Source organism: Opisthocomus hoazin, chromosome 2, assembly GCF_030867145.1.
Source record: "Opisthocomus hoazin isolate bOpiHoa1 chromosome 2, bOpiHoa1.hap1, whole genome shotgun sequence".
Taxonomy (NCBI): domain Eukaryota; kingdom Metazoa; phylum Chordata; class Aves; order Opisthocomiformes; family Opisthocomidae; genus Opisthocomus; species Opisthocomus hoazin.
In genome coordinates, this window is record NC_134415.1 from 52,980,201 (window position 1) to 52,999,077 (window position 18,877).

An 18,877-nucleotide genomic window follows, 5' to 3' on the forward strand; every position below is an offset into this window, starting at 1 on the left:
GGCTGTCACCAGTCACCTCCTTATATTCCATGTGCCTTGGCATAGTTTCCAGGAGCACCTGCTCCATGATCTTGCCAGGCACAGAGGTGAGACTGACTGGCCTGTAGTTCCCCGGGTCTTCCTTTTTACCCTTTTTAAAAATGGGAGTTATGTTTCCTCTTTTCCAGTCACTGGGAACTCCACTGGACTGCCACGACTTCTCAAATATGATGGCTAGTGGCTTAGCAACCTCATCTGCCAGTTCCCTCAGGACCCACAGATGCACCTCCTCAGATCCCGTGGACTTGTGCACCTTCAGGTTCCTTAGATGGTCTCAAACCTGATCTCCTTCAGCAGGCAGTTCTTCATTCTCCCAGTCCCTGCCTGGGCCTGCTATGACTTGGGCTGTGTGGCTGGAGTATTTGCTGGTGAAGACCGAGGCAAAAAAGTCATTTAATACCTCAGCCTTCTCCATGCCCCGGATAACCAGATCTCCTGTTTCCTTCTGGAGAGGGCCCACCTTTTCCATCATCTTTCTTTTATCACTAATGTACCTGTAGAAGCTTTTCTTGTTGCCCTTGACATCCCTGGCCAGATTTAGTTCTATCATGGCTTTAGCTTTCCTAACCTGATCCTTGGCTGCTCAGACAATTTCTCTGTATTCCTCCCAGGCTACCTGTCCTTGCTTCCACCCTCTGTAGACTTCCTTTTTGTGCCTGAGTTTGTTCGGGAGCTCCCTGTTCATCCATGCAGGCCTCCTGGAATTTTTGCCTGACTTCCTCTTTGCTGGGATACATTGCTCCTGGTCTTGGAGGAGGTGATCCTTGAAAATTAACCAGCTTTCTTGTGCCCCTCTTCCTTCCAGGGGTTTATCCCAGGGTACTCTACCGAACAGATCCCTGAAGGAGGCCAAAGTATGCTCCTCTGAAGTCCAGGGCAGTGAGCTTGCTGTGCCCTCCTTGCTGCACTGAGGATCTTGAACTCCACCATTTCATGGTCACTGCAGACAAGGCCCTTGAGCTTCACATTCCCCACCAGCCCCTCCTTGTTGGTGAGAACAAGGTCCAGCATAGCACCTCTCCTCGTGGGCTCCTCTGTCACTCGGAGAAGGAAGTTATGATCGACGCATTCCAGGAACCTCCTGGATTGCTTATGCCCTGCTGTGTTGTCTCTCCAACAGATATTGGGGTGGTTGAAGTCTCCCATGAGGACCAGGGCTTGTGAACATGAGACTGCTCCTGTCTGCCTACAGAGGGCCGCATCTGCTCAGTCTTCCTGGTCAGGTGGCCTGTAGCAGTCCCCCACTATAATGTCACCTGTCCCTGCCCTGCCTTTAATCCCGACCTTAAACTCTGGGATAGGCTCCTCATCCATCCCCAGGTGGAGCTCCATGCACTCCAGCTGGCCATGGTCATAGAGGGCGACGCCCCCTCCTCGTCTCCCCTGCTTGTCCTTCCTAAAGAGGCTGTATCCTTCACCCCCTTCCGCATCATAAAACATTTAAAAAAGAAATTATACTACTTGTAACTCATTTTAGCTAAGTACCAGAATGCAGCACTCTTGTGCTTAGGTCTGTCAAAGCTAGTTACAATTTTTCACTGTTTTTCTGGCACAGTCAGACAAAAGGTGAACGGGGTGTGAAATTAAAGACTGAAAGACTGTGGCTAAGAAACTGATGTAACATTTCTCAACTTGGTCCTGTTTTCTAAAATGCTTATGACTCTCTCAGTTTGGTATTGCCTGCAAATACTGAAAGATAGCTTGGATGATGGGGTAGAGCTCAAAACTTATGTCTGCTGCCTGTTCCTTAGCTCTGAGGTTGGTTAGTTTGTCAATGAAAGAAATTGGATGAGGCTGCCCAGTTTGTTTTAAACAAACCCAGGTGGTCTCTAGCTTACATTCCTGTTTTTCTGGAATAGAAACTACGTGTTTCTGTACTGCAGTTTCCAGAACTGCATCTCTCTTCAGTCTCTGGAGTCTTTTTTGTTTTCCAAAAGCTGTTAGAGACTACAGCAAACTGTTAAGTGGCTCATTCTTCAGGATGAACTTCCTTAGGCTCTGATGACTAGTAGAGCTCTCTTTCTGATCTGTTCTTGCCATGCTCATCATCTGAATTGTCATCTCTTCAATCAGAATTAAGTCAGGGGCTTTGTGGTTGTTGGTCTTGTCAAAATGGATGGTTAACTATAATATTGGAATTCTATTTTTTTATTTCCCCTGCCCTGCTTTAGGGTCCTGATTCTGCTGGTGCTCAGTCCTGCTCTTCTGGTGGAAGAGAAGAAGTGTAAGTGCTTGGGTTTTTTTAAAGTGGGAAAATTAACACGCTCCCAGAATAAATCCAATAAACTTAAACAGAGTTTTTTCTTATTTTTCCTCACAGAAAGTATGTTACGTACATCTCCAAATCTGAAGTTCTTCCTAAGTCATCGTCTGCTGTTGTCGAATGTGAGCAGGTTGCAATGTATGATAAAAACCTGCTCATATGTGAAGGATCTGAGCTTTCATTTGAGGAGCTAAGAGCCAAGAGATACCTCAAGAAATATGAGTGCCTCAGAAGACAGCAAGAATGGGGTATTCTTCTCTTTCTATCTAGCTATTTCAGAAATGTTCTCATATTCTTGGAAAACTAGTACTTGGCTGCATTCATTTCATTTCAGCCTCTCTACTGAAACCTGAAATCTTTCTCAAAGCCCAAGTTAGTATCCCTGTACAGAAACAGGGTGGGGTGAGCTTGGAAACATCACGTAACATGCCAAACGACTGACATACATGTTTACTGTATAAGCTCATCCCTTGGATTTGTCTTTTCTAAACCTAGATTTTCACAGAGAGTGGTGTTTCTTCTGAGGAAACAAGAGGAAAGCGTGAGCAGCTCTTAGCAGTGCTAGTTACCCTGATGTGAGCTCTAGCTGTGGCTTTCTGCCACCTGCAATTCAAGACCGAGAGTGTCTTGGGTTCCTATCAGTAGGCTGTAATCGGGAGACCCCAGAGTATGCTTTAAAGTGTCATATGGTTCTGTATGATGCCACGCTTTGTCCTTGGCCCAAGCCAGTCAAAGGCACGCTGCAGAAAAGAGAGCAGCACTCTGTCTTTGCTTCGCCTTCTTGGCAAATGTAGCTGTGGGACCCCCTTGTATAGTTAGCAATGGCACGCTTGTAGCTGGGGTGGTCTCAAGGCAAAGTTTGTAGTTGGAGGTAAAACCTGTGCTTGCTGAACGATGAAATTTTGGAGGAAAAGTAGGCGGGCTTTCAAATAGGCAAATCGGGTCTTAGAGAAGCAAAACCAAAACTGGGGGCAAATAAAGAGCAGCTGCTCAGAATGAGTTAGTTGTGTATCTGACCATTTATAGGAAGGGGAAAAAAAGGTTGCTGGGGGATATTGCTGGATGAAAGAAGTCGTCACCTCATTTGGTAAAGGAAGAAATGGATAAACTATAGTCAGTGGAAAAGGGAGAGATTCAGTGGGAGGAAAGATGTTAACGCATTTTTGAAAAGAGTGTTTGAGTCTGGATTATTTTTATTTTTTCTAATCCAGTAGTTATGTATGATAATTCCCAGCAGGGATAGCTCTTCCCTTGGGGACAGCAGGCTCCATCACCACCCAAATTTTACCAAAGGGTCATGTTGGTAGACTCTTTCAGAGCTGGTTTCCTTTTGTGCTGAGGGTGGGTGCCGCTAGCATGCCCGCAGCAGCATGGAGCCTGGCAGCACAAGCATGCACCAGACAAGAGGTAGGCTCGCCTGTGAAGTCCGCTAAAAAGCATTATTAGGGCTGCCACTGGTTGCCAGGCCAGTGCCAAGATAGTGTTGTGCAGCCCTCCCCTGGGGGATCTGGGACCGAGACGTTAGACACAGTGCATCACATGGGCAATATCTACTTCTCCCAAACTTCTGCCTCTAGAGCCAAGTGTCATCCTGTTGTTGTACAGACTGTACGTCTAAATTTTAAATTCAAGCAGCTTGTAATATCTGTGTTGAGCAACTCATTTGGATACTGATTAGCTGTTTCCCTTAATACCATTGTTTAATCCTTAGAAGAAGAAGAGAGAGACACCATAAGGAAAAAAGAGTCAGCTGTGCTTGAACTGCAAGCCCTGCAGCAGAAGCTGGAACAGCTTACCCAGCTCACCAAAAGCCTGGAGGAAACTAGACTGGAACCAGCATCTACAACATCAGCTGAACCAAATAAACCAGTGGTAAGTATGTGCTATGATCAATAGAAGCAGTCTTCATGAACTTACCTTGTAAAATTTAACCATGATTTAGACGGTAACCAGAATAGTTTGCTAACCAAGTCTGGAAGTCAAGGCTGCAATACCTGATTAGTATAGATACCTGGCATAACTTTTTAAGTACTTTATGAAATACGTTTTAATTGTTAAACCCGTAAGTTCAGGTTTGCTTCTCCATGATTGAGTTTTGGTTGCATACGAAAGTTCTCTTATGCATGAAAAACTGTTCTAGTTATGCAGAAATAAAAAGGAAAATGGCAATGGCTATACTTATGGGGTTTTTTTTGAATGTAAAACAACATTTTTCATCTCTAAAGGTGAATCTACATGTTACACCCAGTGCAGCTCTGCAGCAGAACTGGATGACATCTTATAAAAATTCAGATCTGCAAAATGCCCGAGGTCTGCTGCCAGACCAGCCTCAGTCAAGTACTTTATCATCCACTGCTCTTACGCTGCAAGCAGTGAAACCCGTTGGTCACCAGCTGACATCAACCTCCCTGTGGGAAGCAACATATAAGCAAGATGCAGTCAAAACTCATCTAGAGCTTGGAGAACTCCAGAACAGTTTGTTACACCCTCCATTCAATAATGTTTCATCTCGAGAGCAGGCACATCCTGCCTCATCCCATAATTGGAGCACTGGAGAACAGTACGTATAAACAGGCTAATTCTTATTCACCAAATTGTGCAGTCTTCTGTATCTACACTTCAGCTGAGAATTAATTTAAAAAAAAAAAAAAGTCTTCCTCTTCTGAAAAAAAATCTGAAGTAGCCTGCAGAAACCAATATTTAGACATAGATCAAATTTATATAACTTACAGTCCTCACTTCAGTTTTTGATTTCTTTAGCCCTATGTTTTAATTGTAATAACGAAGAGGAAATGCAGTGTGCAACCGAAGTAATTATTCAGCATGCCTCTGGCATACCTGAAATAAACAACAGGATATGCTTAGTTCATGCAGATCCCATACATTACATCTTGGCCATGAAGGTCTCCAGAGAAGGAAAAAAGTGCTTGTTTTCATCTTCAGCACTCTTGCTTGTGTGACTGGCAAAGCAAGCATGGCTGAGTAGGCTTGGCCAACAGGAGGAAATGGAACCAGTTGTCATTCACTCATATTATGGAATTACTTGGAGGCAGACTGTATCCAAGAAGTGTATTTAATGCCTGCATTTTAACCTTTTTAAAGGACTCTGCTGCCTTTCAGGTCTTATACCTACTGGCAACTGTACGAGAAACTTTCTGGGGGCAGTCTAATAATATTCACTTGCTTCATTTGTGTGACTAAAAGTCATTCATAGGAGAAAAAAAATAGGATCACTAGTTGCTGTCTGTCTGGAATGTTTCCTTTGTTCTAGACTGGGAAAGGCTGCCCTACTGCTTAGAGTGCAGCACCGCTAAGTGCTGAACTGAAGCTGGAATCTAAATAATAGCTTTTATTTCAAGCTGGTGTTCTTAATCTTTCCTTTGAAGGCACCCTAACGAGAGATCCACTGGACTAGCTACTTCTGTGGATGTGAAAGAAGGTAATAAGCCCAGTTTTGATAAAGACTGATGCTATTGGTATGACTGTTATTGGCTGGGTATAAATAGCATGTGGCTACTAGTTCCAACTCTAGCTAAGTTTTTTGACTTTCCGAACCCCAACCCTTCATGTTTGGGCAACGTCTCCATATCCCTTCCGTGGAGCCAGTCCCTGTTTACACCTTCTGTGCAATTCCTTTTTCTTTGAGCTCCGTTGGGAGTTCGCTGTTTGTCCTTGCTGGTTTCCTGCCTGCTTGACTTCCTGTGTCAGAATGGATTGTTCCTGTGAATTGAAGACTGGTCCTCAGAGGCCACCCAGCTGCCCAAGGTCCCTCTTGCCCTTCAGGGCACCCTCCTTTGGGAATCTGCCAAGCAGATCACTGAACAAGCCAAACTGTCTCCCAAAATTCTGGGTTGTCATTCTGCTACTCATGTTGTTTACTCCTCTTCCTAACATTTTGCTAGCTCCTGAAATGCCAATAAACAAACCCAGGCTTCTTCAGCAATGATCTCGCTGTTCTTATTTCTAGCATCTAGAGTTGGAAATTCTTCCTTTGCTTCTGGAAATGCTTCTCAAGCTACCCCAAACACCTCACTGGGAGGAGCAATGCAGGCAACACCGTTCAAAGTGCAGCCTTCACCTACAGTTCATACAAAGGAAGCATTGGGTAAGCATCTGGGATAACATGCGAGTTTCACTGGAGTTAACGGGATCTTGCCTGGTAATTTTAGTGAAGCCGAATATACAAGGAGGCTATGTAGTGGGCCTCTGCACCATTCAATCAAAGATGAAATTAAATTGGTACTCTTCTTTTGGGTCATCCAGACAGTTGCAAAGCTTTTGACCAGAAACAGATGCTTCAATAACATCCCAGCAGCCACATCCTGTGAACTCCTGGAGAAGTCACTGGTGATACATGCGCCAGGCTGCTTTGGGCAGCGTGTTCTCTGAGCTGCCCTTGTCAGTACTGTCAGGGGCTCCTGTTTCTGAAGTGGAGACCTGCAACAGACTAATGTGGAAGACTGTTAGGAAGCTAGTAAGTCAGCTCTGGTTGACGAGGAGCTTCCCCCAAAGCTGCAACAAGGGTGACTTGTGCAAAAGGGCTTTGATTATTTAATGAACTTTGTAAATTCTAACCATTGCTTTTTCAAAATGCTAAAAGCGAAATTGCAATTGTACTTCTGATGTCGGATGTGGAGTAATAATATCCTGATGCTGCTTTATCCCTTTTGTACTCTTATGCTGTGTTCTTCCGTTTTGATGGTAAACCTGTTAGCCACTAACATGTTGCAAACTGCTGCAGATGAATATATATCTGTAAAAAGAAAAAAAACCAAGGAGCTTGTGATATTCATTAGTTTTCCAAATATCTAAGAAGATAAAGGAGAATTTGCTTCTTTAGGAGAACTTGAAATCTCATCTTGGAGAGGAGAAGAAAAAAGGCTATGGTGCCAACAAGTATGTGTTAGTCAAGTTGTACCTTTCTGTGTTTGTTCAGTTGTCGAGTGTTTAAAACGATATGAAGGAGTAATTTGTTATCGGCATTTGATAAATGATAAAAATATTAGAATTGGCATTTAATTTGACTACTATACAGTGGAAGAACCTCTGAAAATTTCTTTAATGGGGGTGATATTCTTATGGTTTTTATTTATTTTTTTAGGATTTCTAATGGATATGTTTCAAACACCCATCATACCTGAACCATCTCCTCTTGAAGAAAGTGAGGAGCAATTTGAAGTCTATTGCAGAAAAAGTGGCAAGTACTACTTATTTTTTCAGTCCCTGGTATTTCACTCCCTTATTGCCTGTTTACCCCTCCCACCAGTCCTCATAATTTTGAGATAAGTAGTTGTTTGATTACATGTTGAGTGAAGAAGGCACTTCTTCCCCAATAATGAATTTAATTTACTGACAGGTTCTAAATTTTTATGCGTGGTCTGAGAACAGCAGAAGCACTTTACTGTTAGCAAGCCTATTAATGTGTGTATTAAACATGTTGCTTCTCTGCAGAGACTTCTCTGGTATTTAAAACCTAACTTTGGAAAAGGCATAGCTGGTACTTCATATGACTAACGCTTGTTTTGTAAAACATTTTGCAGGTTGGGTGTTAATATCTGAATTGTCATGTTATCGTAACAGTTAAAATTGTGTGAAAACCAGGCAGTAGCAGTGGCTTACAACAGAGAGCACAGAGATTTTTTTCCACAGCTGGTCAGATGGAGCCAAGAAGGCACCTGTACTCCTGGCTAGTGTTGGTTTTGAGATGGAAAAATCTTCCTCATCTCCAAGAGCTTATAGGAAAGATGATTTGAGTGGCGATTCTGGGGATGCTCCTGCTCTAGCTGAATGTAGCCATGACTGTGAGTTGCCTGGTTAGGGGTGAAAATGTGACTGTTTATATAATCTTCACTGGATGAAAATAATATTGGTTATCTTTTATTTTGAAGAGCCTGATGGAAGTCAGAAAACTAATGTTTTTGCCCCTGTCATGCCTGCATTTTCTATCTTTGAAGATGAGAATGAAAAAGAGAACAGAGGGTAAGAAGGAGAAAAGTAACAGCAGAGTTCAGTTTATTAAGAATTACGTATCGAACTGATTCTATTCCGTATAATTTTGCTGTGACTGTATTTGCAGTGTCAGGATTGGCTTGAATACAATCACTAGCAGCTGTGTGGAAGTGGCATGAGAAAGATGTACTTGCTTCTCTGGAATTACGCAACTTTCCTGTTTGGACAGTGTGTTTGAGATGCTTAATTTTATGGATGACTGTGGACAGCTTGTTTCTTTGAGCTACTGCAACTTCTCAAAGTATCTGCAAATGGGATTCCTTAAAAAAAAATAAATACAAACAAAAAAAGTCCTGGGGTACATTAAGAAGAGTGTGGCCAATAGGTCGAGGGAGGTTCTCCTCCCCCTCTACTCTGCCCTGGTGAGGCCCCATCTGGAGTACTGTGTCCAGTTCTGGGCTCCCCAGTTCAAGAAAGATGAGGAGCTACTGGAGAGAGTCCGGAGGAGGGCTACGAGGATGGTGAGGGGACTGGAGCATCTCTCCTATGAGGAAAAGCTGAGGGAGCTGGGCTTATTTCACCTGAGGAAGAGAAGGCTGAGGGGGTACCTTATAAATGCCTATAAATATCTTAAGGGTGGGTGTCAAGAGGAGGGGGCCAGACTCTTTACAGCGACAGGACAAGGGGCAACGGGCACAAACTGAAGCATAGGAAGTTCCATCTGAACATGAGGAAGAACTTCTTCCCTCTGAGGGTGACGGAGCACTGGAACAGGCTGCCCAGGGAGGTTGTGGAGTCTCCTTCTCTGGAGATATTTAAGACCCACCTGGACGAGGTCCTGTGCAGCCTGCTGTAGGTGACCCTCCTTCGGCAGGGGTGTTGGACTAGATGACCCACAGAGGTCCCTTCCAACCCCTGCCATTCTGTGATTCTGTAAAGTCTTTGTTATGATCAGTCCTCCTGGGAAAGTTCTGGAGGAAAAGCTATTCTAAACTGCCTGTTTTGTCAGGATCCCACAGCACAAAAACAAGCCAGAAGAGCCCAGAACTATTGGAGAACGTCCCTTGACTGACTGTACAGCGGGTACAGAAGTGAGTGTTTGGTCTTATTGCAAGAATTAGCCTTGAAAATGGGTTATGTAGTTACAGGGGATATTGGGAGTGTCTGTATTTACTTTTGTTCTGTCCCAATTCTGCAATATTCTTATGATACCTAGCTAAAGTCTAGGTACCTTTTCCCATTTCCTGCCAATAGGATGAACTTTATCAGTTGTTAGTTTTCACAAAACTGCTAGGAAGGAGCTTGATAGTGGAGGCCTCTATCCCTAGAACAAATCTGACTGCAGTTGATGTGTGAATTTGGCATCTGTTTGAGGGAGGAAGGACAGGGAGCCAGAGATGCTTAATGTTTTAATAACCACGTAACAGTTTTCATAGCCAAAAAGATGCATAAATCTTCAGGCTGCTTGGATATAAGTGATCTCTAAGTAATGAGATGGACTTTTTCTGACTCTTATGGCAATTTTTTTGTTGTCTAGAATTTTGCTGTAGTATTGATTATTGCCAACATTCAGGTCTGATACAAAACTGTATAAATCTGTGGTTTAGGTTATATTGCCATTCCTTTATTTTTCTAACATTGTAAGTTGACACATGCAGACTCAACATTATGGAAACTGCCTGTAGAGGCTGCTGGTAGGTTACAGTGCAGCTCTGGCAGGATAGTTCTGATGGCTTAGTTTTAAATCTTTATATATTTTTTTTTTCCTGTTTAGGAAGAAACAAGGACACTGGAGTTTTTGAGGGATGATTATACGGTGTGGAATGTACCCAGTAGTAATAAAACGTTAGCTCCCAGTCCAAACAACACAAGAGACTTTGCACGAGCTGCCCAGCTTGTATCAACACCGTTTAATTACCTGTCGGCACATTCACGACAAGCTTTGGAGAACAAAGGTGAAATAATGCTTACTTCAGGTTGAGAGCGTCTATTTCAATACTGCGTAACTCTGTTTCTGTGCCCTGGTTACCTCGCAGGCCATACCGCATAGGTATGGCTCCCACTGTTGCCGCTTCCGAGTGTGTGTTCCTTACAGAACAGCAGCTGGAAGCGTGGGCTAGCCCAGCACATAAGCTTTCCAAGAATTTTTAATTGGGGGAATAAGAGAAGGTGGTGAGGGACAAGAGCGGCTTTGACTGTGCTGTTGAACTGCTGTTCTGAACTGTTCCAAGGGGCTGTAAATAGTTGAAAAATTGACTGAAGTCCCAGCACCTTTATGCTTGTCTGGCCCTCTTTCATCTTGGAATACACTCCCTAAAGCAATCAAGCTATTGTCTTTCCTTATATATTTTAAAATAGGCTTGTTAGTTCCAGCTTTTGTGATACCTGAGCGGCTTTCACAGCTGCAGTGTGACTTAACCTTCTTGTCTTGGTAAGAATACTCTAAATGTGCTTGCCTGTTGGGAAAACATTTTCTATTGTTGCTGTTCCCTGTGTTCAGCCTGTGGGGATGACTTGCTGCAAATGGATTTGGAGTTTTCTGAAGAACTGCACAAGCAGACAAAACCTAAGAAGCTAAGGTATGTCACGATTTGCTGAGATTTTTTCAAGACTTGAGAGTGCTAGGCAAATCTAGGCCAGAGCAGGAAAGTCTGCTATGCTGATCTTGTTTCAGGTTTTCCAAGTAATCTAGAGCTGGCATATTTGTGTCAGACTGACTCTGATTAGCATACATCTCAGCATTTTGTGGAGTTAAATGAACCTGGATCTGGTGATAATGCTCCTATGATTTATGTTTTCTGACACGTTTAAATTTAAAGTTAACTGTCCAAAAAATTTTTAATAGCTGTGTATGTAGAACTACTGCTTTCTTTTCAATATTGGCTGAAGTTGTTGGCTGACAAACTAGAAAGTTACTAGACTATGGGTAGCATTATATGTCCAGATCTTATTTTCTTGAGAAATGTCCGTTTTATTCCTCTTAATGTTGGTTATGGCCAAGGTTGCAAGAGGGGACATCTGACAAATTTTTGCTTACTGAAGATGTAAAAATACCATGGTGGTGCTGTCAATTAATAATACTGTGTTTTAAATATGTAGCCCTGCTCTTGAACATATTGCAGAACAAGGAGAGCTTCAAGGAAGTGTCTTGAAACAAGGAAATGGAATTCAAGGAATTGCTACAGCTGATTCTCAAAGATTACATGAGCAGACTTCCACGAGCAGAACTGAATATTTCTCATCTATTGCGGTGGACAAAATTTCCCATGAAAGGCTGTCTGGAACTGGGCAGGACAGGACAGCTCAGAGTGTTAAAGCTGCAGGTACAGAGCATTGCCTACAGTTTTCTTCCGTAAAGTCCGAGGCCAGAGCAGTGTCACATTCTTGCAGCAGTGCTTTGTTCCAACGTGAAAGTGGTCACTGCACTGAGCTGTCTTGTGGCTCCTGCAAGGTCATCACTGTCTGTGTGCAAGTGATGCAAGGAAGGATAAATGCAGGTTGTACCTGTGTTACGTGATGCCAAAGCTATTCTGAAGTGCAGGAGTACTTGGGAGTACCTAAGGGTTCTTTACTATTTGACGCTCAAATACTTTAGAAACATCTGTCTTTCTGGGCAACTTTAAAAGGGAAGACATAGATATTAGAGCTGGATTGGCAAAATTGAGGAATACTTAACTTATCCATCTTTGCTTTTTGTGGTTTTTGTTTGTTTGTTTTTAAATTGGTGATCAAGTATGAGCTTGTGTTACCTCTTTGAAATGACACTTTTCTTGTAGCTTAAATATTTTTCTTCTTTCCATGAAGTCCTTGTTGAGAACCCTTGGGATAAGGAATTGATTTGTAAATTCTTATCAGAGCTTCCTAAACCACTCCACACCTATGCCAACTACTTTGAATGGAAATCTACTCTTCCGTCCATCACACTGAAGGCTGAACTGCCACTGGGTAAGACCTACTTCAAAGATTTCACTTCAAAGCATTTCTTGAAGTTTTTCTGGGAACCTCTGAAGTATTTTTCTAATTCAGTTTACTTGCGTGTATGTCCAGATAGCTTCCAGGTTATCTAAACCTGAGATTTTAAATTAGACCTGTTTTGCTTTTTTTTTCTTTGTCTTCTGTAGCATAAGCATTTTTGATTAGGCATTCTGAGGAGCGAATTTTCCTAGTTTTCCTTTCCTAGTAATCTGTGATACAACTCTCAAACTTTGTATGGAGCAACAGCCCTGTGTCAACAAAATCTGTACGACAGTAATTGCAACATACTTGTGTGACTTGAACATTAGTGTTTACTTTTTAAGGAATGCACTTTGGAATTTGATTACTTCCAGGGAGTCAGACTAAAATAGAAACAGTGATTTTTTTAGTATGTGGCACTTTGCAGCACTCTTGTTTTAAAGCGTGAGTACGGGCTCTCTTCTATGAAAAGGCTGGCTAGCAAGGAGAGACCTGCAGAGAATGACTAACATTAGGGTTAAAGCAATAACTTGTTATTAAGGCTGGTGCTTTTTATTTTTCTTTTTTTTTTTTTTTTTCTTCTCTGAGTAGCGAGGTCTCTTGTGAAGTTTGTAAGCGGGACTTAAAGTTGTTAATCTCTTAAAGGTTCCAGCTCTTTCCATGTGGACTGCTTGGTTGGAGAGGGAGCTTTTGCTCAAGTCTATCAGGCTTCCATTCTGGACGCAAGTAACCCAAGAAACAATCAGAAAGTAACATTCAAGGTAAGTAGTCTTGATTCCGAATAGCTCTGCTGGAAAATTCTGGAGTCTTACAGTAATGACACCTACCCTGCGTGGATTCTGCTGAGTTTTCTTATCTTTGAGTATGAAGTAAAGCATATTTGTCTGTCCTCAAAGCCTTGTTCAGTTTGAGTGCTGTGATGTCTGATTCATTCTACATGGGAAGTTCTTTAGTCTCTTGCCTTGCCGCTGCATCTTTTCTTTATAAAGTAGTCACAAGTACCCTAAGGAGTAATTGCAGCCAGGCTATCTTTCTCAACGGAAAAAAGGCAGCTGTGTGTGCGAGTGCTTAGTCCACAGAAAATGAAAATGTGTGTGGATGGATGATAAAATTGGGGCCACTTTTTGTTCCAGATACGTGCCCCCTAGCTTTCCACAAGCATTTTTGCACTGTGTGTATCCAGCCTGTTTGGTGGCAGCTGGCTTTGCTGGGTGATACCTCCCTGGTGCAGTTTTATTAACACACATATTCATCTTGATGGCAATTGTAGATGGTGTAGCTACCTCTCTGCTCTGCCCTGGCTTCTTCCAGGCTGCTTCAGTGCAGGAATGAGCAACAAATGAAAGCATATGGTTGCATCAGAACTGCTGCCAAAAGGAAAGTCTGTGCAGTGGTGAGGTCAGCGTAGCCCAAGAGGGTTGCACCAGGTCACGCATCCCTGCGTCTGCTGCTGGCTGAGGGCATGTGTACAGTTACTACAGTCTGGCTGAAACGTGGGTATGTGTTTAAAATGGCACACACACACCCCTTTAGCCTCTCCAGATCCTTTTTTCCTACCTTTGGAATCTTTTGTGGATCTCTTCTGAAACATTTAATCTTTCAGCAAAAACCTTTCTAGTGCAACACCTTCACTGAGAGCTTTTTAGTACGTAAAGGTGACTTAAGCTTTTTTTTTTTTTTTTGAGCCTCAGGTATTCATTGTAGCAGAGGAAATAGTAGGGGAAGGAATCAGAAGGGTTTTCCTGTTTTGACTTGAAAAGCTCTTTTACAAAATGTCTGTTGCCAGCAGGCATGTCAATGTTGCAGAAAGACTGACATTTTAAATATTAGCTTTTAATGCTAATAGATTTTCCTAGAACATCAACTTTTTTGTTACAGATCCAGAAACCTGCCAATCCTTGGGAGTTCTATATAGCAACGCAACTGGTAGAAAGGCTCGATCCAAGTATACACCATCTCTACATCCACTTTTATTCTGCTCACTTCTTTCAAAATGGAAGCATTTTGGTTGGCGAGCTCTACAACTATGGAACATTGCTAGTAAGTGTAATCAGGTTACACTCTGGAACATCTGTATCCTTTTTGGAGTGCTGATATATTACAATATTCAGATGTCTCCTCTACTGTCCACTTTATGGACCTTCATTTTGAACATTTTCTGTGTTTATCAACATGGACCTGTAATCCATAACAAGTTGCTTCTGTGTAGCTGATGGTTCTTTGCTGTCTGTTTACAGAATGCCATAAACATTTACAAAAAGCTTCCTGAGAAGGTGATGCCTCAAGCACTTGTAATCTACTTTGCTGTAAAAATTCTTTATATGGTGGAAGAGCTCCACAGCTGCAAAATCATTCATGGTGACATTAAGCCCGACAATTTCATACTTGGAGAAAGGCAAGTATTTCCCTTTGCTAGCTGAGATGCCAGCATGTAATGATATCATAGCCTTGATATTTACATGATCACTTCATGTTGTCATGATCGAAGGTTTCTGGACAATGATACATGTGACATAGATGGTCTCTCTCACGGCTTGACGCTCATTGACTTGGGCCAGAGTATAGACATGAAACTCTTTCCTGAAGGAACAGCATTTACTGGGAAGTGCGAAACTTCTGGGTTTCAGTGTATTGAAATGCTGACGCAGAAACCATGGAACTACCAGGTATGAGATTGCATAGACACCTGAATGTTTGGAGCTTAGTGCGTGCATCTGGCCTGAATAAATGGAGTATAGAAATACTAGACTTCGGTACTAGAGTTGTAGCTTCAACTTTTTGTTTTAAAAACCCCGTCCTGAGCCCTCCTCTTACAGAGCTTACCGTGCTGGCTCCACAGTGTTATTCAGCTAATTTTTAGTGGTCTCAATACATGTTTAATATAAAACTTGTTTATACTTTGTTTAGACCGACTACTTTGGCATTGCAGCAACAGTCTACTGCATGCTCTTTGGTACCTACATGCAAGTGAAGAATGAAAACGGTATCTGGAAGCCTGAGGGAGCCTTCAGAAGGTTGGTGTCAAAAGTCTTTTCAAAACCTTCCCATGCCTAGAAAGATGTGTCATTAGTACCAGGTTTGTCTGAGGTTAGTTTCTGTCACAACTTTCAGTCTTGCTTGTACATGCTTTTTGATGCCCTCAAAACTGGATTCTTTGCCTGGGAACGGCTTCATAGAATTCGCTGCCATGCACACAGGAAGCGTTTCAGCAGTGCGCGTGGCAAATTGCACGGCATCCTCAGCCGCTTGCTGCCTGGAAGCAGGAAAGGACAACAAACGAGGAAAAATCCCACCGGTTCGCTAAGCAGCATGCCACAGCAGAAGCTGCGTTGTGTTACGGCGATGTCTGAGGTTGCTCCAGCCTCTAATTGGGGAGGGAGCGGGGTAAATATGGGAAATATTTAATAATTTTATATTTATTTTTTATATTTATATTTTTTATATTTATATTTAATATTTAACAACTTGACTTCAGAAATTTTTTTTGATGCATTTTTGTTCCTTTGCAGGCTTGCCAATGCTGAACTGTGGAAAGAGTTCTTTGAGAGCATGCTAAACATCCCCAGTTGCCACAGCCTGCCTTCTCTAGGAGTTTTGCGCAAAAGGCTGAAGGACTTATTTTGCAAGTCATACGCAAAGGAAATAAAGTTCCTTCGGAACAGACTTGTTGTGTTGCTTATAGAACACAAACGGTCAAGAAAATAAGCATTTAGTTTACACAGTTAGTGAGGGCTGGCATTTTTTTTGATGTGACACCTTTATGTGATAACTTGTTTTAAAAATAAATGTTCTTGAGGTTAATTTCAGGAATGGTAAATCGCATCTTTCTGTGCTTTTGTGGAAAAAAATTATGCTAAAATATCTTGTTAAAGTTGTCCAGTTTAGGAGGCATGGGCAGGCTGGAAACTGTAGACACTTGTCATAACATTGTGTGTTTCTAAGGGGGGGGCAGGGGAAGCTGGTGAAAAGGTAGTGTGCAGATGAAGTAATTGCTTTCAGCATCCACCCCGGGATTTTTAACCAAGGCTCTCAAATGCTTCATGCTGAAGGGACCTTGGGTAGCCAGCTGCTCTGACCTGAAAGCAAGGTCAGTGCTGAGTTGAGACCAACTACGCTCTCGTAGGGAGGCGAGGAAGTGCCCGGGTGATAAATGCAGTCCAGCCAGGTGAAGGGCAGGCTGGTCTCTGAAATGTGAAGTGTCTGTGAGGTCTTCAAGGTGATGAAGAACAGTGAGGCCTCTAGGGAAGAGTGAGTTATCGGGAATGTAATTCCAGACTGAGACCCTACTGTCATGGAAGACTCCAGCATCTCTTCTAAGAGAAGTGAAGACAGCAACTGGAAGTGAAGTAGCGTGTAGCATGGGCTATGAGAGTGTGAACTCCTGTAGCTTTTTATACCTAATGGGGGAAAATCCACAGTCGGTACCTGTAAGGAGGACAGGTTTTCTGTAGGTCTCTCTTCTCTCAAAAGAGCCACTGCAGATAATCAATGAATATGAAGAAATGCTGTTTTGAGTTGGTGACGAGATGAACAACAGCGCTCCGAGTGCTGGTAGTGCAATTCTTTGATGTTTGGTGCTCCTACATCCACAGACCTCCTGCTCTACCCTTTCTCTCAGGAGTTTCTAGGTTGGAATAAACTGAGGTTTGCAGATTAGATTAGACAGGACTGAAATCACTCTTGCAGCTTTTGTTAAATTCACATCTGACCAGCCACAACACAGTAATTAGAGAATGGGGAAGGGGGGAACCAAGAGACAAATACCTCTCCATACTGGAATAGAAAGGGTTATTTTCTACTTGCTATGAGATTTCTTTTTTCCCTTACTGTGGCAGAATGTTGTGGAAATACTCTGGGAAAAGGCCAGGAAAGCATTGCTTTAAAAGTGCTCCCTATTCCTTTTTATCTATTTTTTTATGTTTCTTCATTATAGTGGCTGTACACTAATGCACTGAATCGTTGCTGCCTACACAAGTCGCTCACTTGAGTTTGGGTGAGGCTGGCTGGACTTTATAGCGATTTTATCAAATGTTAAATGTCAAAATAACTTCAGTTACCTGAATTACACAAACTCCAAATAAATCTGGCAGGCACCTCAAACACACCATCTCCACAGCAGCATCCATGCTGGGCTGTTGTCCTTGCCTTGGGAGTAGAGGCTGTGCTCTTGGGTGACAACAGACACTGCTTCTTTGGAGCAGTATATCTGCCAACTCCCCAGCTGCCCCATCTTCGGGCAAGCTGCGCTGCCCGTGCGAAAGCTGCATGCGGCTTATTGCTGCCTTCACTCGAGCGTCTATGTCCGCTGATCGATCTCAGGGAACAAAAACATACGGGGCTTTGCTCCTCACAGGCTGGCAGTGCTCTGCATTGATGCCTTGGCTTTCAGGATTTTTGGGATAATTCCGGCACCAAGATACTTCTTGCTGAGGACTTTCTTCCCATCTGTGGATAAGAGGGGGAGCTGTAACCAGGAGTCATTAGGGGACCTGGTGTGATTTGTCAGGAAGTTTGTTTGGTCAGCCTCATCTCCATCCCGGGAAAGGTGATGGAGGAGCTCATTCTACAGGTCATCATCAAGCAAGTGGAGGAAAAGAAGGTCATTAGGAGTAGTCAACATGGATTCAGCAAGGGGAAATCATGCCTGACCAATCTGATAGCTTTCTACAATGGCATGACTGGCTGGGTAGATGAGGGGAGAGCAGTGGGTGTTGTCTACCTCGACTTCAGCAAGGCTTTCGACACAGTCTCCCATAACATCCTCCTAGGGAAGCTCAGGAAGTGTGGGCTGGATGAGTGGTTGGTGAAGTGGATTGAGAAATGTCTGAATGGCAGAGCTCAGAGGGTTGTCATCAGCGGCGCTGAGTCTGGTTGGAAGCCTGTAACTAGTGGTGTCCCCCAGGGGTCAGTACTGGGCCCAGTCTTGTTCAACTTCTTCACCAATGACCTGGATGAAGAGTTGGAGTGTACCCTCAGCAAGTTTGCTGATGACACAAAACTGGGAGGAGTGGTGGATACACCAGAAGGCTGTGCTGCCATTCAGCGAGACCTGGACAGGCTGGAGAGCTGGGCGCACAGGAACCTGATGAAGTTCAACAAGGGCAAGTGCAGGGTCCTGCACCTGGGGACGAATAACCCCATGCAGCAGTACAGGCTCAGGGTGGACCTGCTGGGGAGCAGCTCTGTGGAGAGGGACCTGGGTGTGCTGGTGGACGACAGGTTGACCATGAGCCAGCAGTGTGCCCTGGCTGCCAAGAAGGCCAATGGCATCCTGGGGTGCATCAAGAGGAGTGTGGCCAGCAGGTTGAGGGAGGTTCTCCTTCCCCTCTCCTCTAACCCTGGTGAGGCCCCATCTGGAGTCCTGCATCCAGTTCTGGGCTCCCCAGTTCAAGAAAGACGAGGAGCTGCTGGAGAGAGTCCAGCAGAGGGCTATGAGGATGATGAGGGGACTGGAGCATCTCTCCTGTGAGGAAAGGCTGAGGGAGCTGGGCTTGTTCAGCCTGAGGAAGAGAAGGCTGAGAAGGGGACCTTATAAATGCCTATAAATATCTGAAGGGTGGGTGTCAGGAGGATGGGGCCAGACTCTTTTCAGTGGTGCCCAGCAACAGGACAAGGGGCAACGGGCACAAACTGAAGTATAGGAAGTTCCATTTGAACATGAGGAAGAACTTC

General features: G+C 43.5%; 1 protein-coding gene across 1 annotated transcript in view; it reads left to right on the forward strand.

The window, feature by feature from the left end:
• The window catches only part of BUB1 (BUB1 mitotic checkpoint serine/threonine kinase), a 35,596-nt gene extending 19,585 nt beyond the window's left edge, over positions 1-16,011 (forward strand). The window contains exons 23-41 of the mRNA XM_075413655.1: positions 2,211-2,263; positions 2,360-2,550; positions 4,014-4,174; positions 4,528-4,862; positions 5,689-5,741; positions 6,270-6,407; positions 7,404-7,496; positions 8,191-8,281; positions 9,261-9,342; positions 10,026-10,206; positions 10,752-10,830; positions 11,351-11,574; positions 12,056-12,196; positions 12,851-12,966; positions 14,084-14,245; positions 14,443-14,600; positions 14,694-14,871; positions 15,113-15,219; positions 15,715-16,011. Coding sequence (XP_075269770.1) covers positions 2,211-2,263; positions 2,360-2,550; positions 4,014-4,174; positions 4,528-4,862; positions 5,689-5,741; positions 6,270-6,407; positions 7,404-7,496; positions 8,191-8,281; positions 9,261-9,342; positions 10,026-10,206; positions 10,752-10,830; positions 11,351-11,574; positions 12,056-12,196; positions 12,851-12,966; positions 14,084-14,245; positions 14,443-14,600; positions 14,694-14,871; positions 15,113-15,219; positions 15,715-15,910 — 2,739 coding nt within the window. The 3' untranslated portion in view covers positions 15,911-16,011. The remainder of the gene's footprint in view (positions 1-2,210; positions 2,264-2,359; positions 2,551-4,013; positions 4,175-4,527; positions 4,863-5,688; positions 5,742-6,269; positions 6,408-7,403; positions 7,497-8,190; positions 8,282-9,260; positions 9,343-10,025; positions 10,207-10,751; positions 10,831-11,350; positions 11,575-12,055; positions 12,197-12,850; positions 12,967-14,083; positions 14,246-14,442; positions 14,601-14,693; positions 14,872-15,112; positions 15,220-15,714) is intronic.
• The last annotated feature ends 2,866 nt before the right edge of the window (positions 16,012-18,877 follow it).